The sequence below is a fragment of the Micromesistius poutassou genome, assembly GCF_964030765.1.
Source record: "Micromesistius poutassou genome assembly, chromosome: 15".
NCBI classification, from domain to species: domain Eukaryota; kingdom Metazoa; phylum Chordata; class Actinopteri; order Gadiformes; family Gadidae; genus Micromesistius; species Micromesistius poutassou.
This window is the reverse complement of record NC_140285.1, coordinates 293309-317320: the sequence shown is the minus strand read 5'-3', so window position 1 is coordinate 317320 and position 24012 is coordinate 293309. Positions and strand designations below refer to the sequence as shown.

The 24012-nt window shown below is 53.6% G+C and overlaps 2 protein-coding genes and 1 pseudogene across 3 annotated transcripts in view; 2 read left to right on the top strand and 1 right to left on the bottom strand.

The window, feature by feature from the left end:
• ralgapb (Ral GTPase activating protein non-catalytic subunit beta) overlaps window positions 1-3642 on the top strand; it is a gene marked incomplete at its 3' end in the record, with an annotated part of 42910 nt that extends 39268 nt beyond the window's left edge. The window contains exons 34-35 of the mRNA XM_084479722.1: window positions 812-930; window positions 3408-3642. Of these exons, the coding sequence (XP_084335848.1) occupies window positions 812-930; window positions 3408-3642 (354 nt within the window). The remainder of the gene's footprint in view (window positions 1-811; window positions 931-3407) is intronic.
• The window catches only part of prex1 (phosphatidylinositol-3,4,5-trisphosphate-dependent Rac exchange factor 1), a gene marked incomplete at its 5' end in the record, with an annotated part of 35847 nt that extends 12721 nt beyond the window's left edge, over window positions 1-23126 (top strand). The window contains 15 exons of the mRNA XM_084479721.1: window positions 673-930; window positions 7637-7725; window positions 7847-7929; window positions 9118-9208; window positions 10011-10139; window positions 11261-11302; window positions 11733-11950; window positions 12699-12801; window positions 16678-16821; window positions 18088-18202; window positions 19739-19805; window positions 20938-21113; window positions 21630-21732; window positions 21999-22066; window positions 22346-23126. Coding sequence (XP_084335847.1) covers window positions 673-930; window positions 7637-7725; window positions 7847-7929; window positions 9118-9208; window positions 10011-10139; window positions 11261-11302; window positions 11733-11950; window positions 12699-12801; window positions 16678-16821; window positions 18088-18202; window positions 19739-19805; window positions 20938-21113; window positions 21630-21732; window positions 21999-22066; window positions 22346-22388 — 1729 coding nt within the window. The 3' untranslated portion in view covers window positions 22389-23126. The remainder of the gene's footprint in view (window positions 1-672; window positions 931-7636; window positions 7726-7846; window positions 7930-9117; window positions 9209-10010; window positions 10140-11260; window positions 11303-11732; window positions 11951-12698; window positions 12802-16677; window positions 16822-18087; window positions 18203-19738; window positions 19806-20937; window positions 21114-21629; window positions 21733-21998; window positions 22067-22345) is intronic.
• The window catches only part of LOC311359670 (natural killer cells antigen CD94-like), a 164129-nt pseudogene that overhangs the window by 45776 nt on the left and 94341 nt on the right, over window positions 1-24012 (bottom strand). The gene's annotated exons all lie outside the window — the stretch shown is intronic.

Sequence of the window (24012 nt, the reverse complement as noted above, 5' to 3'; positions counted from 1 at the left end):
TCACTAGGTTAACCCGTCCCCCGTATACACTAACCATCACTTGGTTAACCCATTCCCCCGTATACACTAACCGTCACTAGGTTAACCCGTTCCCCGTATACACTAACCGTCACTAGGTTAACCCATCCCCCGTATACACTAACCATCACTAGGTTAACCCATCCCCCGTATACACTAACCATCACTAGGTTAACCCGTCCCCCGTACACACTAACCATCACTAGGTTAACCCATCCCCCGTATACACTAACTCTCACTAGGTTAACCCATCCCCCGTATACACTAACCATCACTGGGTTAACCCATCCCCCGTATACACTAACCATCACTAGGCTAACCCATCCACCGTATACACTAACCATCACTAGGTTAACCCATCCCCCGTATACACTAACCATCACTAGGTTAACCCATCCCCCGTATACACTAACCATCACTAGGTTAACCCGTTCCCCGTACACAACACAGATAGCTAGGATAAGACGCTACACGATGCTAAGTACTTGTTCTTAAGTGTAAGGACGTACAACGTGCAATAAGTGCGTTAGGGACAGGAGGGGATTATACTGGGATTAGGATTAACCACTGGTGATATCACACTGGGTCTGAGGTGGTGAGGGTGATCCTCAGATTAGACCCAGATGAAGGACTGTGTCTCCTGCCTCCCCCCAGCCTGCTGTCCTCCATCACGGAGCCCACCCAGCCCCAGGGGGGGGAGGAGGAGGAGGGGGGCGGCGGCGGCGGCGGCGGCGGCGGGGGTCCGGTGATCTGCGAGCCGTGCCACCCCCCCCCGCTGGCGCCCTGCGAGGAGGGGGGCGTGGACCAGGACCGCACGGAGCACGGCGGCATCAAGAGGGTCTGCTTCAAGGTGGAGGAGGAGGACCAGGAGGACTCGGGCCACGACACCATGAGCTACCGCGACTCCTACAGGTGACCCATCCCCTCCGTCGCCCCAGCTCTCCGTCACGCTGTCTCTCGCTCCCTCCCTCCCTCTCTCGTCAATCCATCTCTCCCTCCCTCCCTCTTCACTCCATCTCTCCATCACTCTGTCTCTCTCTCTCTCTCTCATCACTCTGTCTCTCGCTCCCTCCCTCTCTCGTCACCCCAGCTCTCCGTCATGCTGTCTCTCTCTCTCTCATCACTCTGTCTCTCTCTCCCTCTCTCGTCACCCCAGCTCTCCATCACGCTGTCTCTCCCTCCCTCTCTCGTCACTCCGTCTCTCCCTCCCTCCCTCATCACTCCATCTCTCCACCACTCTAGCTCGCCCTCCCTCTGTCTCTCCCTTCCTCCCTCACTATCTCTCCCTTTCTCCCTCTCTTCCTCCATCCATCATTCTATCTCTCCATCATCACTCCATCTCTCCATCACGCTGTCTCTCGCTCCCTCCCTCCCTCTTCACTCCATCTCTCCCTCCCTCCCTCATCACTCCATCTCTCCATCACTCTGTCTCTCTCTCTCTCATCACTCTGTCTCTCTCTCCCTCCCTCGTCAATCCATCTCTCCCTCCCTCCCTCCCTCATCACTCCATCTCTCCATCACTCTATCTCGCCCTCCCTCTGTCTCTCCCTTTCTCTGTCTCTCCCTTCCTCCCTCACTATCTCTCCCTTTCTCCCTCTCTTCCTCCATCCATCATTCTATCTCTCCCTCCCTCCCTCCCTCCCTCTATTCCCCCCTTCCCTCTCTCTGTCTCCTAGAAGGTATCACGGAACATAGAATAATATCTGATATGCTAGAATTGCATTGGTGTGTATTTGTTTGTGTGTTTATGTGAGCCTGCACGTGTGTGTGTGTGTGTGTGTGTGTGTGTGTGTGTGCGCCTTGGCTGTCACCGCTGGAACACACATGAAAGGTTGTATATGTGTGTGTGGTTGTGCACACTGCAGCGTGTGCGCTTCCCAATGTGGCAGCTGTATCTTGAGTACAGTCTGCACATGTGTGTGTGTGTGTGTGTGTGTGTGTACGTGTTCGACAATGAGCCGTTTGTGTTTGTTGATCACGGAGTGTGTGTGTGTGTGTGTGTGTGTATATGTGTGTGCCAGCAACACTACAATCAAACAACAACGGGGATAGGTAATTCCTTCCCGCTTTAATCCAGCAGCTCGAGGTGCCGCCCGTGGCTCCAGGCCGTTATAATTACACCTTAGGTCTCCGCTATTTCCAGCCTCGGCACTAAACAAAGACGGGCTGTTTGTGTTGGATCCACGCTCAGCCAAAACAAAGGTTTACTGAGAGGGAAACGCACTGGAACGGCCAGAACCTGCCTCTCTGTCTCCCTTGTGAATGGCAAGAGATGATACACACGCACGCACGCACGCACGCACGCACACGCAAACATACACGCATACCTAAACGCACACGCACGCACACGCACACTCAAACATACACGCACACACACATACATAAACGCACGCACGCACGCACACACACACACACGTAGGACCGCGCACATACACACATGCACATGCACGCACGCACACACGCGCGCGTGCGCGCGCTCACACACACACACACACACACACACACACACACGTAGGGCCGCACACATACACACATGAACACACACACTTAAACACACACCTACATACATATGTACACACGCACGTACACACTTACACACACACACACACACACACACAAACACACACCCCTTCGGTGGTGTACACTTCCATTGAAAAATAAACACGTCCCTTCCTGTTGCGGAACACGTCCCAGTGATCATCAGACGTCACCTTTCACCCATTTCTATTCCAGTCTCCTAGCGGACTCTTTCATCCTTCAGCGCCCTCACAGTGAATTCATTCTCCAGGTACAGAACATGTCTTTGTAGAGAAGGTAGCTCTTAGCCGTCCCACAGAGGCCTACAGGTAGCTGCAGACAGTGCAGGTCTGACCCCCCCTGACCCCCCTGACCCCCCTGACCCCCTGACCCCCTGACCCCCCTGACCCCCCTGACCCCCCTGACCCCTAGAGGTCCCTGGTCCGCTGTACAGAGAGGTTGGTTTCGACTCCTGCCCCGCTCCGCTGCCTCGCCTCAGAGGGGGGGGGGGGGGGGGGGGGGCGTCTCTCCCCCCCCGTCCTAACGAGGAGAGCATCTCTCCCCCGTCCTAACGAGGAGAGCCTCACCTCTGGTCTGACTGAGCCCGAGCTGGTTTGTTTACGCTCTCCTGTAAGTCAGGGCTGAGGCTGAACGGGATGTAGCGACGCCTCGCTTCTCTGTCGTTACGGAGAGATATGTTTGGGCTGTGGTTAAGTCGAGGGGTGGATCTGTGACACCGGCGGCCTTTCAGTGCCCCCAGAACGTCGTCCTTCTCCTTCACGAGATGCGTTCATCCTATAAGCGACTCGACGGAGTGAATTCAGATAAAACGTGATTCAGGCTTTAGGCTCGTTTCTCAAAGGATTTCTCAGGGAATCGAACCCGGTTCCTTCCGTTTTGGGAATCGGAGCCACCGCTCTGTCCGACCCGATGGTTCTCGGCCGCTTGTTGGTGACCACGAAGCTGAAGGTTTTCCTCACTACGATGACGGAGGTCAGTCCTCAGACCCCCCGGTCCATCGTCACGGGGACCGGTTTGATCAAATGGACGTGGGGAGCGTGGAGCGTGGGGTCTGAGGACTACAACTCCCAGCTGCCCCGGCTCTAGACGGCCGTCATCCTTCCAGAACCTCCCGCCGGGCCCGCGATGCCTTCCAGATGTGGGCGCCTCTCTCTCTCTCTCTCTCTCTCTCTCTCTCTCTCTCTCTCTCGCTCTCGCTCTCGCTCTCGCTTGCTCTCTCTCTCTCTCCTGCTCGCCCAAAAATGTTTTGGTCCCACGTTACATTATGTCATCGTCTCCATGCTGGTATGTGTGTGTGTTTTTAGGTCTGAGGAATTTTGTGTGTGTGGTTGTGTTTCTGTGAGTGAGTGTGTGTGTGTGTGTGTGTTTAGGTTAATTTAACGTACTTCTGTGTGTGTGTGTGTGTGTGTGTTTAGGTTAATTTAACCTACTTCAGCGCACGCGTGTGTGTGCGTGCGTGCGTGCGCGTGCATGTGTGTGTGTGTGTGTGTGAGAGCTCCACCCTCTCCACCACCCACTAAGACCAGTTATTGGTGGGTAGTGTGGTGGTTTACGGTCTGTTATGGAGCAGCAGGACTTGGGCGCGGACCTCATGCCCACTCTGTCATTAACAATACCAGCTACCTCACTGGAAACGCACACACACACACACACACACACACACACACACACACACACACACACACACACACACACACACAAAATCTTTCATGTTTCATTGCATGTGTGCATGAAAATACCCCCTTTCAGTAACACACGCACACACACACACACACACACACACACACACACACACACACACACACACACTCTTGAGAGGAAGCAGCTAGGCTTGGGCCTCTAAATACCTGCTACACAATGAAGCTGTGAGTCACTTTGTTCAGACGTGGTGTTCCAGATGGATGGTGTAAAAGGACTGGGTGGTGTTTAGAGACGGGTGGTGTTTAGAGACGGGCGGTGTTCACCGATATGACGGTGTTCAGTGATTAGGTGGTGTTCAGAGATAGGACGGTGTTCAGAGATAGGGTGGTGTTCAGCGATAGGACGGTGTTCAGAGATAGGGTGGTGTTCAGCGATAGGACGGTGTTCTCAGACGGGTGGTGTTCACCAGCTCGGAGGGAAGTTCTGCTCCCGCTGGTTCCCACAACTGCCACTAAATACGGATGAACGTTTGACCTCCTGAACCGTTAGAGGTCACCAGAAAGAGACCGATTCCACAACACAAACAAACAACATGCATCAACCCAATCCCAACCGAGGGCGGGGGGGAGAGAGAGAGAGAGAGAGAGAGAGAGAGGGGAGGGAGGGGAGGGAGGGAGACAGGACGCATGCGGAGGTGAAGAGAAGCGGGTTGATTTAACGCAGTGTGACGGCGGGTATACATCTGTGTGTCTGTAGAGGAACGCGTGCGGACTGGGGCGATGGCGTGTGCATGTGTACAGTAAGTGCGTCCATGTGTGTTTCTCCGAAGCCTGGAGCGCACACGTCTCCACAAGGTGTTGGGGTCACGACCCCCCCCCCCCCCCCCCCGGAGGGTGGAGGGTCTGAACTTGAAGCAGGGGTGGTCGACTCAAATAGAAAGAAGGACAACATTTCTCCAGAAGATCCTCATGTATAACTATTCAGTGTGATGTATTGAAGTCGCTGTATCTACATCTGCATGCAATCGATACCTTGTCTGTCAAACCAAACGAATTTGGAAGTGAACACGCATGTGTATGTGTCAATATGTGTCTTATCTTTTAAACTTTTAAAGTGTTAAACGTTTGAACAGTCCCTAACGCTCAATCACTCTTTTGTACATCCCTCTGGTGTACCGGGGGCCTCAAAAAAAACGCATCCACAAAACGCGACTCTCTCCGTGCCGCGGTGTGGATGACCTGCTCCGAGTGGAGTAGTTGATTGAATTGCCTGGCTGTGTTGAAGCAGGGTCACTAGAGACCCTGAGCTCCTCTCTCTCCGGGCCCGGGAGTGTGAGTGTGTGTGATATCACCGGGCAGCCCTAATGAAAGCCTTCTGAAGGAGCGACAGCCGCCAATGGGAGCACAGCGTTTCCCCCCCTGGTTTGTTTACACTGATGCCCCCGGGGGGGTCAGGTTTGCAGCAAGCCGGCGAATCAGACCCACCGCCGCGTCGCCGTGCGCGAGTCACACTATACTTCCTCCACACGACGACCAGATCTGGGAGATGGCGGCGTCGGGTTTGGATTCCAGCGCCATGTGTTTGGTCCCCTAGTTTTGATTAGGAGGTGTGTGCGTGTGTGTGTGTGCGCGTGTGTGTGCATGTGTGTGTGTGTGTATGCATGTGTGCGTGTGTGCGTGTGCGTGCGTGCGCGTGCGTGCATGTGTGTGTGTGAGAGAGATTGAATGAGTGCCTGGGGAGATGGGGAGCAAGCCAAGCTCCTGCTGATTACATAAGGTCTCTCTTTTCTCTGTTGCTGGCTCCAGCATGCTGCCCCCCACCGCCCCCCCCCCCCCACCCCCCCCCCCCCCCCCCCCCCAGCCCCCGGTAAGGGGCCATGCTGTATCTTCCTCACAACACCCGGGCCCTCTCCGTCCTGGGGCCCCGGGGGGGCCGGTGGTACGGAGCCAGAACAAAGCCCTTGTGTTGCGGGGGCCCCCGTGTGGAGGGACCACAGCTAGAGTTGGTCCGGTGACTCACGCGGGAACCCGGGAACCGGCCGCGCTCTTACTGTGAAACAGCCAGCGCCTTTACTTTGATGTATAAATGCGGTCCTTTCGACTGTGATCAACGCGGCGGGGGTTTACTGTGATGCAAGTAACGCTTTTTTATTGTGATACCACCAGCGCCTTTACTTTGATATATATATATATATATATACACAGCCCTTAGACTGTGATGAACACAGCGGGTTTTACTGTGATGCAAGCAGGGCTTTTACTCTGATACAGGCCCGCGCTTTTATTGTGATAGAGGCAGCAGGGCTGCTACACGTAGAGCATCGCGGTTCGAACCGACAACCGTTCCGCTGTGAGGCGCTTGTCCTGCCCCAGGGCAGACAGACAGACAGACAGACAGACAGACAGACAGACTGCACTCTGCTCCACAAGTGGTGTATAATCCCCCCCCCCTCCCCCCCCCTCCCCCCCCCCCTCCCCTCCCCGCTACATAAATCACCCCCGGGGCCTCCCTCCCTCCCGTCACCGTGTGGAAGCGAGGCCCTGCCACCGCAGATTCCACACACAGACGGTGAAATAACCGATTAGACGAGACACAAGCGGCGCGTCCCTGGGTCCCTGAATCCCTCTCTTTGTGCTCCGGAATGTTAATGGAGGGATTGGAATGACGGTGATCCCAATAAAAAAATAAAAAAAAAAGGTTTTATTCTCAGTTTTTTTTTTTTTACGCTCGCAGCATAAACGTTTTTAAAGCGTCCCCGCTCACACGGTGGGTTGTGGGGGGGGGTGGGTGGTGGGAGGGGGGGGGGGGGGGGGGGTCTGTCGGATACCGTGATGTGACGCTCATGACCCCGGGGCTGACGGCTGTCTGTCTGTCGTCGGGGTAAGTCGTCGAGCAAAGGCAGCATTGTTGTCATTTGAGGGGCGTTTTTTTTTTTTTTTTTAAGCGGCGCGCGGGCCGCGTCGTAAATCGGTAAGTCGGAGCCTCGCTGTCGGAAGGGTAATTTGAATCGGAATCTGAATAATTACACGCCGGGGCTGCTGCGGGTTCTCCCGCCCCTTTCCCCGCAGCGGAACAGGAGATCCCGGGCCAGCGCTTTGAACCCGGGTCCAGCCGAGCGCCTTTCGGGGTGTGGGAGCCTGCGTGTGTGTGCGTGTGTGTGTGTGCGCGTGCGTGTGCGCGTGCGTGTGCGCGTGTGCGTGCGTGCGTGTGCGTGTGCGTGCGTGTGCGTGTGCGCTCGCGTGCGTGCGTGCGCGTGTGTGTGTGTGTTTGTGTGCGTGTGCGTGCGTGCGTGCGTGTGTGTGTGACGTGATGGAACACGGTCGTCGTTCTCTCTCTCCCGCCCCGGCACACACTTCAAACCTGTGCTTTAATCTCCTGTCACTAAGCAGACGCCTTTACGTTAACGCAGTGATGTGTGCGTGTTCCCCTGGCTCCGCAGCGAGTGCAACAGCAACCGGGACTCGGTGCTGTCCTACACCAGCGTGCGCAGCAACAGCTCCTACCTGGGCAGCGACGAGATGGGGTCAGGTGAGTCGTCATCGCCCGCCGTCGCCGCGGAAACGGCCGGCGCAGCGGCGGCTCTTGGTGTGTGTGTGTGTGTGTGTGTGTGTGCAACACAGAGTGACCTGGGTCCTCTTGGTCCTCCTAGGAGACGAGCTGCCCTGGGACATGAGGATCCCCTCGGACAAACAGGACAAGCTTCACGGCTGCCTGGAGCACCTCTTTAACCAGGTAACCCCCCTACCTCGTTAACTAATGAACCTCTTTAACCAGGTAACCCCCCTACCTCGTTAACCAATTAACCTCTTTAACCAGGTAACCCCCCTACCTCGTTAACCAATTAACCTCTTTAACCAGGTAACCCCCCTACCTCGTTAACCAATTAACCTCTTTAACCAGGTAACCCCCATACCTCGTTAACCAATTAACCTCTTTAACCAGGTAACCCCCCTACCTTGTTAACTAATGAACCTCTTTTAACCTCCCTACCTCATTAATCAATTAATCCCTTAACCAGGTAATCCCCTGCCTCGTTAACCAATTAACCTCTTTAACAAGTTAACCCATCACCTCGTTAACCAATTTACCTCTTTAACCAGGTAACCCGCCCCCCTGACATTGTAAGCCAATTCACCTCTAACTAATCCCCTTCCTTGTTAACCAATTAACCGATTTCCCATACCTCGTTAACCATTTAACCTCTTAAGCCAGTTCATCTTCCTACCGTCTCAACAAATTAACCTTTTTAACCGGGTATCCTTCCTTGTAAACCAGTCAACCCATAACCAGGTAACCTCTTTACCTGGTGAACCGATTAACCTCACACACACAAGCACAACTGCTTCTTCGTAAGCCGGCCGCTGACCAGATGAATAACGTGACTTATTCCCAAGTTGTGTTTACCCGAATCATTTCAAATCATTCAAAGAAGCTTTATTGGCACGAAAAGACAAAATGTCTTTGTTTGCTCGCCAGAGCGAACATGAAGTTGATTCACGTAGTGTTTATAAAAGAACAAGAAAAACCGATTCAATGCAACAATAAAAAAAAAAGTATAAATAAACACACACACACACCCCTGGCCAGGTAAACAACAGATGCCGCTCCATTAACCACAGCCGTCTTCTGGTCCTGATGCTGAGAGATTTAAACCAGACGATGCTAGCGGGAAGAGCCTGTGTGTGTGTGTGTGTGTGTGTGTGTGTGTGTGTGTGTGTGTGTGTGTGTGTGTTTAAGTGTGTCTGTCTGTGTGTCTGTGTGTGTGTGTGTGTGTGTGTGTGTGTGTGTTTAATGGTGGAAACCTTGGCAGCCGAATGTGTGCGGATTAGGGCAGAGGAAGAGGAAGAGGGTACAAAGAAACACTCACTGACTACCTGAATGTCATCCTGTGTGTGTGTGTGTGTGTGTGTGTGTGTGTAGGTGGACTCCATCAACAGCCTGCTCAAAGGACCGGTTATGACCAAGGCCTGTGAAGAAACCAAGCACTTCCATCCTGACCACAGCCAGCCAGGTGTGTGTGTGTGCACGTGTGTGTGTGTGTGTGTGTGTGTGTGTGTGCGTGTGTGTGCATGTGTGTGTGTGTGTGCACATGTGTGTGTGTGTGTGTGCGTGTATTTGGGCCACCATGCCTTCTCTAATTAATTCAGTCAAAGGGCGTGGCATGAAATCAATGTTTACGCAAGGCATACACACACATGGCCCAAAGTCAGGCTGTGTGTGTGTGTGTGTGTGTGTGTGTGTGTGTTTACTGTTTAATGATTCAAATGCTTTTATCCAAAGTAAATGTAGAGTGATTAAAATGTAATCCATGTAATGAATGAGCAGGTTATAGTGTTCAGCTGTCTTGCTCTAGGAAGCCTACAGGGACACTGGGGATCAAATCAAACGCCCATAGCTGCTATGCTACTGTGCTAGTCAGAAGCATGCACACCTTCACGACGTTAAGTGAACCCCTCTCCTCTTCCTCTCCTCCTCTCCTCTTCCTCTACCTCCCTCTCCTCCTCTACCTCCCTCTCCTCCTCTCCTCTTCCTCTCCTCCCTCTCCTCCTCTTCCTCTCCTTTCCTCTCCCTCTCCTCTTCCTCTACCTCCCTCTCCTCCTCTCCTCTTCCTCTACCCCCCTCTCCTCCTCTCCTCTTCCTCTCCTCCCTCTCCCTCTCCTTTCCTCTCCCTCTCCTCTTCCTCTCCTCCCTCTCCTCCTTTCCTCTCCTTTTCCTTTCCTATCCTCTTATTCTCCTCTTCCTCTCCTCCTCTCCTCTTCCTCTCCCTCTCCTCTTCCTCTCCTCCCTGTCTCCGTCTCCGTGGCGACGAGCAGAGTTCCGCCACACGGAGGACTGGACGGTGCGGTGCCGCTGCGTGATCCACAAGAACATCCAGGAGGACCCGTGGAACCTGCCCAGCTCCATCCGGACGCTGGTGGACAGCCTGCAGCGCTTCGTGGAAGGTGAGACGGAGAGCCTGGTGAACGTAGCTCTGGTGAACGTAGCTCTGCTGAACGTAGCTCTAGTGAACGTAGCTCTGGTGGCTCTGGTGAACGTAGCTCTGGTGAACGTAGCTCTGCTGAACGTAGCCCCGGTGAACGTAGCTCCGGTGGCTCTGGTGAACGTAGCTCTGGTGAACGTAGCTCTGGTGGCTCTGGTGAACGTAGCTCTGCTGAACGTAGCTCTGGTGGCTCTGGTGAACGTAGCTCTGGTGAACGTAGCTCTGGTGAACGTAGCTCTGGTGGCTCTGGTGAACGTAGCTCTGCTGAACGTAGCTCTGGTGGCTCTGGTGAACGTAGCTCTGGTGGCTCTGGTGAACGTAGCTCTGGTGGCTCTGGTGAACGTAGCTCTGCTGAACGTAGCTCTGGTGGCTCTGGTGAACGTAGCTCCGGTGAACGTAGCTCTGCTGAACGTAGCTCTGGTGAGCGTAGCTCTAGTGAACGTAGCTCTGGTGCTGTGTACTGTATCTGCAGAGAATCGCCTTGAGGATCAGTGTCCTCTCAAAGTCAAAGTCACTGTATTTTGTCTCCCTGGGGAGAAATTAGTCTTAGGGTAGGGACATTTCTGCATCAATGACATTAAAAACATACAACACACCACATGCAACAAAGGCATCCAGCCAACAGACTATATAAGTAAGATGGTAAAAGTACAAAAAGTACAAAATAAAAAAATAATAATAATAATAATAAAAAATAAATAATAATAATAATAAAAAAAAAAAAATCTCATCATCACTCAGTGTGATGAGGAACTGTTTGCTGGTGGACCTGTTTCATGCATCTCTTGCTGGTTCCCTTGTCAAGCACTTGCAAGCACACGCATTGATTCAGACCTATTGATTCAGCTCTTATGTGTGTATAATCTAAGTTCTGGTCTCCCTTACATCTCCTTAAAATACCCGTAGAATACGTCCATATACGGTATGATGAGACTTGATCCGGTTAAATACAAATTCAATGATGAAAACAAATCTGAACTTGATAAACTTAACTTAATAAAATACATTAGCGTGGACTGTTCATTGATCTTCTTTATTGTTTCTCCTCTTCTCCTCCTTCTCCTCCTCCTCCTCGTCTCCCAGACGGGAAGAACCAGCTGCTCCTGGCTCTCCTCAAGTGCACAGGTACTGCTCCTGGCGTCGCGCCCCCCGGGCTCCCGCTCAGGGTCAGGGGTGGATGTTAGAGACGGACCAGAGCAACAGATTGGTTTGCCTCCGGCAGTCAGTGTGTGTGAACTAATCTGTTTAGTTTGGCTGTAGAGGATTTGGATGAACCATTACCAACGGTTCACAGTGTGTGTGTTGGTGTTCGTTAACCTCATCACTTTCACTTTCACTTTCACTTTCATTCTAGCTGGAATTTTAGTGATCATATTTTGTAACATACTCTCTCTCTCTCTCTCTCTCTCTCTCTCTCCTTCTTCTTCTTCTTCTTCTTCTTCTTCTTCTTCTTCTTCTTCTTCTTCTTCTTCTTCTTCTTCTTCTTCTTCTTCTCCTCCTCCTCCTCCTCCTCCTCCTCCTCCTCCTCCTCCTCCTCCTCCTCCTCCTCCTCCAGACACCTCCCTCCAGCTGAGGAGGGACGTGATATTCTGCCAGGCCGCGGGCGCGGCGGTGCTGACGCTGGCCGAGCAGCTCCTGGCGGCGCTGCGCGCGCGCTACAACAACGCCGGGGAGTACCAGGAGGACAGCAAGGAGACCAGCCGCAAGTGGCTGGAGCAGGTGTCCGCCATCGGGGTGCTGCTGCACTTCCAGAGCTCGCTGGCGCCCCACCTGGTGAGCAGTGGTACTGCACGCCCCCAAAGAAAAAACATACATACATACAAGCGTGTGTAACTAACCCCGTTTTCGATATCGATACGATGTGGTCTGTACACGTCGGAGGCTTTACACCGACGTCCAGCCGCACCGAAACTGCACTTTCAGACTAATTCACTCAAAGTGAAAAGGGAAATGACTCATTTCACTTTCTCTGCGGGTTGTTTACGTGTGAAGGATTAGTTTATGCCGTGTCACACATAGCGGTGATTTACAATACACGTGTCGTCAATCACGTTTGTAGCTGGTGACTCTCATTCGCGTCCTTTTGACTGAACATCTGTCTTCTAACAACAAACATTCAAATCTCCCTCCCTTCCTCCCCCCCTCCTCCCTCCTTTCATCCACCCTCCTCTCCCTCCTCCTCCCCTCTCCCCTCCTTCCTCCCTCTCCTTATCCTACCTCCTCCCCTCCCTCCCCTTTCCTCCCTCTCCTTCTCCTACCTCCTCCCCGCTCCCTCCCCCACTCCTTCACTCCTCCCTCTCCTTCTCCCGCCCTCTCCTCTCTCCCTCCTCTCTCCTCCCGCCCTCCCTCCTCCCTCTCCTTCTCCCCTCTCCCTCCTCCCTCCTCCTCCTCCCTCCTCTCTCCTCCCTCCTCTCCCTCCCCTCTCTCCTCTCTCTCCTCCCCCCTCTCTCCTCCCCTCCTCTCTCCTCCCCTCCTCCCTCCCCCCCCCCTCCTCCTCCCCTCCCCCCCCCCCCCCTGGCAGAAGGAGGAGCGCACCATGCTGGAGGACACTAAGGCTGCTCTGTTGGACGTGGACAAGCTCACCGTGTTCTTCAAGCAGACCCAGGACGAGTATCTGGTGCCCAGTAAGTCCCGCCCTGACGGACACACAGGGGGACCTCTCAGAGGGCTGGGGGGCGGGGCCCCGCAGCTGGAGGGGCCGGGGGGGATAAGGTCCCCTTGTGCTCTCTCTCCCCCCTTTCTGCCTTCCGACGCTGGCACCCAGCGCCGTCTCAGGCCACGTCTCCCTCTCTCTCCCTCTTTCTCCCTCTATCTCTCTCTCTCTCCTTCTATCTGCCTCTCTCTCTCTCTCTCCCTCTCTCTTCTTCTATCTGCCTCTCTCTCTCTCCCTCTCTCTCTCTCTCCCTCTTTCTCCCTCTCTCTCTCTCTCTCTCTCTCTCTCTCTCCCTCTCTCTCCTTCTTTCTCTCTCTCTCTCTCTCCCTCTCTCCCTCTATCTCTCTTTCTCTCCCTCTCTCTCCCTCTATCTCTCCCTCTCCCTCTCTCTTCCTCTTTCTCCCTCCTATCTCTCCCTCGTCTCGCCTCCTTCTACATTTAAATTCACGGCCTATGTGGGTATGTGGGTGGTGTATAGGGTGTGTGGGTGGTGTATAGGGTACCTGGGTGGTGTATAGGGTATGTGGGTGGTGTATAGGGTACCTGGGTGGTGTATAGGGTATGTGGGTGGTGTATAGGGTATGTGGGTGGTGTATAGGGTATGTGGGTGGTGTATAGGGTATGTGGGTGGTGTATAGGGTGTGTGGGTGGTGTATAGGGTACCTGGGTGGTGTATAGGGTGTGTGGGTGGTGTATAGGGTATGTGGGTGGTGTATAGGGTGTGTGGGTGGTGTATAGGGTGTGTGGGTGGTGTATAGGGTGTGTGGGTGGTGTATAGGGTACCTGGGTGGTGTATAGGGTGTGTGGGTGGTGTATAGGGTACCTGGGTGGTGTATAGGGTGTGTGGGTGGTGTATAGGGTACCTGGGTGGTGTATAGGGTGTGTGGGTGGTGTATAGGGTGTGTGGGTGGTGTATAGGGTATGTGGGTGGTGTATAGGGTAGATGGTGTATTGGTTTTATGGGTGGTGTATATAGCTGTTATTCTCAGTGATGTATTGAGATGCGTTCCATAAAGGCAGGAGGGCGTTGAACCCAGAACCTTTGGGAGGGGGAACAGGGGATCGAACTGGCAACCCTTATAGTTTCCATCACCACCTGTCCGTGGTCCATGGTTCGTGGTCCATGGTCCGTGGTCCATGGTCCATGGTCCATGGTCCATGGTCCATGGTCTTGCGATGCAGCGTGGCAGTTTGCTCCCTTTTTTTTTTTTTTTTTTTTTTCCTGTGTGCGTTTTCCAACCTTTATTCAACCGGGTCAACACAAACAAAACACACACACACGCCACGCAACGCAGTTGCCTGGCGACCACGGCCCACTGGTCCGTCTTACCTTTGAGTCGATCTCGCTGGCGGTCCGAGCATCTTCCTCATCTTCCTCATCTTCCTCATCTTCCTCATCTTCCTCATCTTCCTCATCTTCCCGTCAGACTTTCAGCTGTGTGTGTGTGTAGTGTTGTGTAGATCAGCTGTGTGTGTGTGTGTAGTGTTGTGTAGATCAGCTGTGTGTGTGTGTGTGTAGTGTGTAGCACACATTGCAAAATGCATTCTGGGAAAAAAAAACACACAAATCCCTCACACACAGGCATATGAATGTGAATATGTTTACAAAATAGGATTAAACACACACACACACAGAAATGCACACACACACACACACACACGCGCACACACGCACACGCACACGCACGCAAGAACGCACAGCCAACGTTTTTTTTTGATGTGCTGTTAAGCGGCCCTCCACCTGCCGCTGCGCAGGCCGCTCTGGGGCCTCTTATCGCCGTGCGCTCCACCGCGTGTGCTCCACCCCGACCTGAAGCCCTCTCCCTGGGGCGCAGTATTGATCTGATAAGAGCAGCTGAGTGCGCTGGAGGCTGCAGCGGTCTCTGCGGAGCTCTGTAAGCGGCTATGGGAAGTGGCCCTCCATCCTCCCTGCCTCCATCCCCGCCGCCGCCGCATCCATTTCTTCTTTCTTCTTCCTCCTCCTCCTCCTCCGCCTCTGCCTCCTCCACCTCCTCCTCCACCGCCTCCTTTTCTTCTTCCTTCTCCGTCTCTGCCTCGTCCTCCACCACTTCCTCCACCTCCTCCTCTTCTGCTTCCTCCTCCACCTCCTTCTCTTCTGCTTCCTCTTCCACCGTCTCCTCCTCCACCTCTTCCTCCTCCTCCACCTCCACCTCCTCCTCTTCTTCTTCTTCCTCTTCTTCTTCCTCCTCCACCTCTTCCTCCTCCACCTCCACCTCCTCCACATCTCCAACTCCTGCACCCCTTTCTCTTCTCCTTGCTCCTCCACCTCTTCCTCCACCACCTCCAGAAGTCCCAATTCCTCCACTTCTCCTCACACCTCCTCCTCCCCCACCTCCACCACCTCTTCCTCCACCTCCTCCAGCTCTCTGGACCAGGGCCCCGTGGTTCAGTAGAGCGGACCGCCCCTCTATAACGTGCTGCTGCCGTCCCTCTATAACGTGTTGACTGAGCACTGGTTTGAGGGACAGTATTGTATTTTAGTGTCAAAGATCATTTTGTGTGTCTGTGTGTGTGTGTGTGTGTTAATGCATCCTGTGTGTGTGTGTTAATGCATCCTGTGTGTGTGTGTGTGTGTGTGTGTGTATATATGTGTGTTTGTTAATGCGTCCTGTGTGTGTGTATTAACCCGCCCTCTGTGTGTGTGTGTGTGAGTGTGTGTGTGTGTGTGTGTGTGTATGTGTGTGTTAATGCGTCCTGTGTATATGTGTGTGTTAATGCATTGTGTGTGTGTGTGTGTATATGTGTGTGTTAATGCGTCCTGTGTATATATGTGTGTGTGTTAACCCGCCCTCTGTGTGTGTGTGTGTGTGTGTGTGTGTGTGTGTGTGTGTGTGTGTGTGTGTGTGTGTGTGTGTGTGTTAACCCGCCCTCTGTGTGTGTGTGTGTGTGTGTGTGTGTGTGTGTGTGTGTTAACCCGCCCTCTGCGTGTGTGTGTGTGTGTGTGTGTTTATTAACCCGCCTTCTGTGTGTGTATATGTGTGTTATTGCGTCCTGTGTGTGTGTGTGTGTGTGTGTGTGTGTGTATATATATGTGTGTGTGTATTAACCCGCCGTGTGTGTGTGTGTGTGTGTGTGTGTGTGTGTGTGTGTTTGTGTGTGTGTGTGTGTGTGTGTGTGTGTGTGTGTGTGTATATATGTGTATTTATTAACCCGCCCTCTGTGTGTGTATGTGTGTGTTATTGCGTCCTGTGTGTGTGTGTGTGTGTGTGTGTGTGTGTGTGTGTGTGTGTGTGTGTGTGTGTGTGTGTGTATATATATGTGTGTGTATTAACCCGCCGTGTGTGTGTGTGTTAATGCGTCGTGTGCGTGTGTGTGTATATATGTGTGTTTATTAACCCGCCCTCTGTGTGTGTGTGTGTGTGTGTGTGGTGTGTGTGTGTGTGTGTGTGTGTGTGTGTGTGTGTGTGTGTGTGTGTGTGTGTGTGTGTGTGTGTGTGTGTGTGTGTGTGTGTGTGTGTGTGTGTTAATGCGTCGCGTGCGTGTGTGTATATGTGTGTGTGTATCAACCCGCCCTCTGTGTGTGTGTGTGTGTATATGTGTGTGTTTATTAACCCGCCCTCTCTCTGTGTGTGTGTGTGTGTGTGTGTGTGTGTGTGTGTGTGTGTGTGTGTGTGTGTGTGTGTGTGTGTGTGTGTGTGTGTGTGTGTTAATGCGTCGTGTGCGTGTGTGTATATGTGTGTGTTTATTAACCCGCCCTCTGTGTGTGTGTGTGTGTATATGTGTGTGTTTATTAACCCGCCCTCTCTGTGTGTGTGTGTGTGTGTGTGCGTGTGTGTATATGTGTGTGTATCAACCCGCCCTCTCTCTGTGTGTGTGTGTGTTGCAGACACGCCCGTGTCCTACCAGGTGGACGGGAGCCGTCAGGCGCTGCGCGTCACCCTGCTGCTGGACAGCTGCCACTTCAGCGAGCTGCCCAGCCGGCTGCAGAACGGGGGCAGCCTCAAGCTGCACACCGTGCTCTTCACCCGCGGTACGGCGCCGGGCGGGGGAGGACAGGGGGGAGAGGGACCCAGGGGGGGAGAGAGGGACCCAGGGGGAGAGAGGGACCCAGGGGGGGAGAGAGGGACCCAGGGGGAGAGAGGGACCCAGGGGGGAGAGAGACCCAGGGGGAGAGAGGCCAGGGGGAGAGAGGGACCAGGGGGGAGAGGGACCCAGGGGGAGAGAGGGACCAGGGGGGGAGAGAGGGACCCAGGGGGAGAGAGGGACCAGGGGGGGAGAGGGACCCAGGGGGAGAGGGACCAGGGGGAGAGAGGGACCAGGGGGGGAGAGGGACCAGGGGGGGAGAGGGACCCAGGGGGAGAGAGACCCAGGGGGGAGAGGGACGAGGGGGAGAGAGGGACCAGGGGGGAGAGGGACCCAGGGGGGGAGAGAGGGACCCAGGGGGAGAGAGGGACCAGGGGGGGAGAGGGACCCAGGGGGAGAGGGGGACCAGGGGGAGAGAGGGACCAGGGGAGAGAGGGACCAGGGGGGAGAGAGGGACCAGGACAGAGGGGCTGGGGAGAGAACAAGGCAAGGGACAGAACCAGGACAGGGGACAGAACCAGAGAAGGTAAACACACATAGGGCTCAGGAAAGGGGACCACACAGAGGGACCCAGAGGGAGAGAGACCCGGGGCTGAGGACCCCTGGTCCAGGGGATAACAACCGTAGTAGTGACAGAAAGACCGGGGCTGGGGGTCAACACACAGGGGGTGGATGGTGGAGCCAGAGCAGGCCTGGGGATGGATGGTGGTGGTGGCGTGTATAGCTCAACACCGCCCTCTAGTGGGGGAGCTCATGAACTGCAGGTACACACTTGAAGGGCAAAGGTGTTGTGGTGCCGTGCTTGTTTGTGTGTGTGTGTGTGTGTGTGTGTGTGTGTGTGTGAGACAGTGCCAGCAGCTGTGAAGGTAAAAGCCAAATGGGTTTAAATGCTTTGTGTGCATGTGTGTGTGTGTGTGTGGGTGTGTGTGTATACATAGTTCTGAATCTAAATGTTTAGAAAAATGTGTGTGTGTGTGTGTGTGTGTGTGTGTGTGTGTGTGTGTGTGCAGCTCTGAGGTACAGTGTTTATAAAAAAATGTGTGTGCCCGAGTGTGTGTATGCATTTTTATAAGGCGTAATGTTTATAAATGCTTTGTGTGTGTGTGTGTGTGTGTGTGTGTGTGTGTGTGTGTGTGTGTGTGTGTGTGTGTGTGTGTGTGTGTGTGTGTGTGTGTGTGTGTGTGTGTGTGTGTGTGTGTGTGTGTGTCCCCAGCCCTGGAGCGTCCAGAGGGCCCGTCCCAGCAGGACTTTGTGACCATGGAGGAGTTCCAGCAGAGGACCAACGCCGTGTCCCTGGAGAGGGTCAAGGCCTACTACCGCAGGCTCAGGTAGGCTAACGCTAGGCTAATGCTATGCTAGGATAATGCCAGGCTAATGCTGCATTGGGGTCATCCCTATGTTCCCCGGGTCCTATGTTCCCCTGGGTCATATGTTCCCCGGGTCCTATGTTCCCCGGGTCCTATGTTCCCCGGGTCATATGTTCCCCGGGTCATATGTTCCCCGGGTCATATGTTCCCCGGGTCATATGTTCCCCGGGTCATATGTTCCCTGGGTCATATGTTCCCAGGGTCATATGTTCCCCGGGTCCTATGTTCCCCGGGTCCTATGTTCCCCGGGTCATATGTTCCCCGGGTCCTATGTTCCCCGGGTCCTATGTTCCCCGGGTCCTATGTTCCCCGGGTCATATGTTCCCCGGGTCATATGTTCCCCGGGTCCTATGTTCCCCGGGTCATATGTTCCCCGGGTCCTATGTTCCCCGGGTCATATGTTCCCCGGGTCCTATGTTCCCCGGGTCCTATGTTCCCCGCTTTGTATGTGACCACCGGGGGGGCGAATGTGTTTTTCGTAGGTGGAATCCGGAAGAATCATGAATATTAGGGTTATGGTTATGGTGAGGGTTAGGGTGAGGGTTATGGTGAGGGTTAGGGTTAGGGTTATGGTGAGGGTTAGGGTTAGGGTGAGGGTTACAGTTATGGTTAGGGTTAGGTTTATGGTTAGGGTTAGGGTGAGGGTTAGGGTTAGGGTTATGGTTAGGGTTAGGGTGAGGGTTAGGTTTATGGTTAGGGTTAGGGTGAGGGTTAGGGTTAGGGTGAGGGTTAGGGTTAGGGTTATGGTTAGGGTTAGGGTGAGGGTTAGGGTTAGGGTTAGGGTGAGGGTTAGGGTGAGGGTTAGGGTTAGGTTTAGGGTTAGGAGTCAGCGTGTGAGTTTGCCTGATCCAATCCTAGCGCTTGAGGCTGAACTTTTTCCGGATTCCGCCTACGAAAGACACAGTCGCGACCGGGGAACATAGGACCCAGGGAACATAGGACCCGGGGAACATAGGACCCGGGGAACATAGGTACGCTCCCTGCTGTATTATGCTGGTGATTATGTGCTATGATAATTCTGTGCTAGTGCTAGTTACTGTCCTATGCTACTGCTGTTCTGGGCTAATGATATGCTAGGCTAATACACTGCTAGGCTAGTTCTGTTCTAGGCTTACTCTCTGCTAGGCTTATGCTCAGGAGGTAGAGCAGGTGGACTTGTAACCGGAAGGTTGCTAGTTCGATCCCCGGCTCCTCCTAGTGTCGAGGTGTCCCTGAGCGAGACTCTTATACGCTAGGATAATGCCAGGCTAACACTGTGCTAGGCTACTGCTGTTCTAGGCTAATGATACGCTAGGATAATGCCAGGCTAATGCTGTGCTAGGCTAATGATACGCTAGGATAATGCCAGGCTAATGCTGTGCTAGGCCAATACTCTGCCACCAGGCTCATGACGTCTCTGATTTTCCATCTTGGATTAATGAGGTACATGTTGTCTTGACTGTGCTGTATTGTGACGTGCTACGATGCTAACCCTGTTGCTGCGCTCGTGTCCACCAGGGCTTTCTACCTGGAGAAGTCCAACCTGCAGACCGACTCCAACACCACCGCCATGAAAATCGACCAGGTAGGCACGCTAGTCACAAAGTCCTCCTAGCTCCTCTTATTGCTGTTTCTTTTTTTTTTTTTTAATCTCAACGTGTTCAACGCGTCACTTTTGTTGTGATTACGTGGCATGCTTTGTGACTCTTTTTTTTTTTAATCATCATTTTTCTGTTGACACAATTTCTGTGACTCAAAATAAATGCGAGCGCAGATACTGGGCCTGGAGGTCAGAGACCACCAGCCGAGCATTTCCAAAGTAAGACGGTGTCTGGTAACGCTGCGTTTCCATGGGAACTCCGGCTTCCCCCCGCCCGCCCCCCTCCTCCCCGAGTAGCTGGTCGAGTAGACCCGATTAATCCTCACTAACCTCCACACCTCCACTCCGATGAAGCACATTAAACACGTTAAAACTCTGCATTAACCCCAGACTAGACTCAGAGAGCAGTAGACTAGCGTGCATCCCCTCCCCTGGTCCCGCTGTAGCCGAGCAGTTGAAACGGAGTCCGCTGGTCGCAGAAAACACAACGAGAGATCTCCGTTCCGGTCCCGTCCTGGAACAGGAAGTCCATGAAAGGTCCTTCCTGTCCCGCCACCTTAACTTCCTTCCATGGGGCAAAGGACAAGACCGGTCTGGGTGATCGGACCGTGGTAAACGCCTCTCATGGCGTCACTCAAACATCCGTTTGCAATATCGTTTGGCTAAAGGACCTGTAGAGCGTACCGATTCCACCGGAGATAAATCAGCATGAGCCACGAAGGCCACGAACGTAAACGATGGCAATACAGCATTTCTTTAACATCGTCTTTTAGACTCGAGGTGTGCTGGTGAGTACAGTAAGTGGTGGACATAAGACATAACAGTGATCCACCATACAAGCACTCGACCACATGTCCTCCCACGCAGACCACAGTGCTGTGTTGCTGCTGGTTAAATCCGTGGCAGGCTCGTTCTGTAAACACAAGAAAATAACCACGGATGACGACTCCTCTTTAATAAAGTAGAACCCATCACCTCCTCCATACCAGCCTCCTCTCCGTCCCTCCCCCTCCTCCGTCCCCCCCCCCCCCCCTCCGTCCCGTCGCCTTTTGAACCACGCCGACCCCCCCCGACCCCCTGACCCCCCTGACCCCCTGACCTTTTGACCTCTCCCCAGCTCCTGCGCCCCCTGAACGCCCTGGACGACCTGTGCCGCCTGATGCAGTCCTACGTCAACGTGCGGCCCAGCGCGGGGGGCCACCCGTCGGGCGTCAGCGTGCTCAGCGTCTCCTCGGAGCTCTGCAACCGCCTGGGGGCGTGCCACGTCACCATGTGCGCCACGGGCATGCAGAGGTCAGTCGCTACGCCGCCCGCCACCGCCGCTGCCGCCGCCACCGCCACCCCCCCCCCCCACCGGGCACACACGCCCATCTGGGGGGCGGCGGCGGCGGCGTGGGGGCTCAGGAGGTGGAGCTGGGAACCGGAAGGTTGCTAGTTTCAATCCCCGGAGTGTCGAGAGAGGGCGTTAGAGGGCGGATGATTAGAAAATCCCTGGTGCAATTATGTTGGCACAGCTGTAAACTGTTGAATAAAAGTGTGAGTTTTTACATGGAGAACATGAAATTGTCTCCGGGTGACCCCAGACTCGTATGGTGTACGTCTTCAAGAAATGACTGACACTCCATGTTCATCTACTTATAAACCAAATAAACCAAAGGCCCACTTCAGGTTTCTGTGTTATCTGAAGACACTGTCAACGGCGCCACCGTCTGACCATATTGTGGTGGTGCTGCTGCTGCCGGTGCTCCGATGAACTCCATTACCCAGCTGCCCCCGGGGGGTGACCTGTAGCGTTGTTTTTCCACGCAGGTGCACCCTGAGCGTGACCCTGGAGCAGGCCATGATCCTGGCCCGCAACCACGGCCTCATCCCGCGCTGCATCATGCAGACCATGGACATCATGCGCAAACAGGTACCCAAACGGCCCGCTCTCTCCTGGAAAAGAGAGACTTTAACCTGGTTAAAAGAAGGTTTAATAAAAACAAACACGTTTGTCAAGGTCTTTGACTTTGTAACGAACGTTATGTGTGGTTTTTATTCAAATGTATGTACATTTTTTTTGATGTTTCATTCGTTCATATGCTGCCCCCCCCCGTTCACCCCCCCAAAGAAAACGGTTAACGGTAACGTCGGCCATTTGACACTTTTTTTTCCCCCGCTCTTTGTTTCGTTGCACAGGGGACTCGGGTGGAACTGTTTGCTAAAAACCTGAAGGTGATGGACCAGATGCCCCCGTCAGCACCCAGGTAACATCAGCACCTCACCACACACCGACCATACCGTCTGCTTCAGTCAGAGTGAGACGGGGTCAGATAACACTTTATTAATCCCCCCCTGCAGGGGAAATCCCTTACAGTTACAGCACAGCAGCAATGAAGGAAAAGATACAGGAATATTTCAATAAAATACAATACAAAGTAGTGGTGAAGTCATGCTGAGGAAAACTAAAATAATTCAACCGACTGAAACCCAACTGAAAGGCTTTAATGTTACGTATTCAACCCGTGTTCTCTTCTGCCCGACAGACTCTTCCGGCTGTGTTTGCCCCCGTCGGACGGAGATCTCTAAGGACGCAGAAACAAGCACATCTACTCTGGACCTCTCACAGCAAACAGCGAAAGACCTCGAGGGACTCCACCGGCAGAGGTCCTGTACGAATGTGGAGAAGAAGAAGAAGAAGAAGAAGGGGGGAGGAGGAGGAGGAGCAAAAGGGAGGAGCCAGGGGGAGGAGCTATGGGGAGGATCCCAAGGGGAGGAGCTAGGGACTATAGTTTATACCTCCTGTGTGTTTCTGACCGGGAGACCGTGACGTTGACAACTAAAAAACAAATCCTTGTACCGGACAATTCTCTGACCATCCCAGGGAACATTCCACCGTAGAAGAGAGCCTCTGTGGGAGTTATCGATATAGAACCATGGAGCAGATCGGACGCGGGGGGCCAGAGTGCAGTTCACCGCCTGACCTGCGGCGTAAACAACTGTTGTCACTGAAGATCTCCACTTCAGAAGCTCTTCTGTACCAGGGATTTTTATTGTAACAAAAACAACAAAAAAAAAAAACAGCTTGAAAATATGTCAAAGTCTTACGGGAGGAGAAAGGAGAGTCTTTGAGAAACGCATCAAACAATAATATGCTCACGGCTGACCAGGGCTGGCATTACTGGATTAACCAAACTACCTGCATCCTCCACTCATAGCCCTAACAAACGCTCGCCGCACGTTTAGCGGCCTTCTGACTGCAAGGCAGGGGGCTGTCACTTTCACTGTCAGGGGAGGGAGGGAGGGAGGGAGGGAGGGAGGGAAGGGAGGGTGGAGGGGATGGTATATGAAGGGCTGAGGTTACGGGGGGGGGTCGATGGGCGAGGGAGAGACAGACCCCCCACTGGGCTAGAGATCTCTAACCGAGGGAGGTCTCCTCCCTGTACGTCTCAGATTGCGAGTTGGGGGGGGGGGGGGGGGGGGGGGGAAATCAAAGTGTTGGAGGTTAGCTGGAGGGGGAGGGGTTGTAGGGGTGTGATTTCAGGACGGGGGATGGGGTCTGCACCCCCCCCCCCCCCCCCCCCCCCCCCCCCCCCCCCAACGCATGTGGTCTCTGTGCAATTACTGTAGGGTAGTGTGCGTACTGTATCACCACACTCGATGAAGGATAGTCTATTTATTGTAGCGGCGAAAAAGAAGCGTCTTTTTAACCTCTCACTTATATCAGGTATTAAAGAACTTAAAAAGCATTCCAGCCTACGCCATAAACAGTATTTAATGGACCAATGGCATGCCATTAGTTTATTTTATTTTATTTAGACTCCGCTTTTTTTTACTGTGTATCGATCACGGCGTTGATTGATTTAAAGGAGAGCGGGAGCGAGCTGAGGCTTCAGGGAGCGTGAGGCAGCGAGTCCACGACGCACCAATCAGGGGACGAGAGAAAACCACGGCAGAGCGTGCAGCAGAGTTGTTTATTTTATTTTTTTTTCCGTTGGCGTGTGCGGCCAAGTCCTGAGTTACTGAATCATGTGTTTTTAAATTATTAATATATTCGGTTGATAGCGCTAGTGCCGGTGTTTATAATAGTGCGGGCGTGGAGACGCGGCGAAAACCGTGTCGGAGCTCTTCGTCTTCTGCCGTGACTCACAACAACAAGCTGTCTGGGATCGGGAGCCGGTGGGGTGGGTGGGGGGGGGGGGGGGAGAAAAAA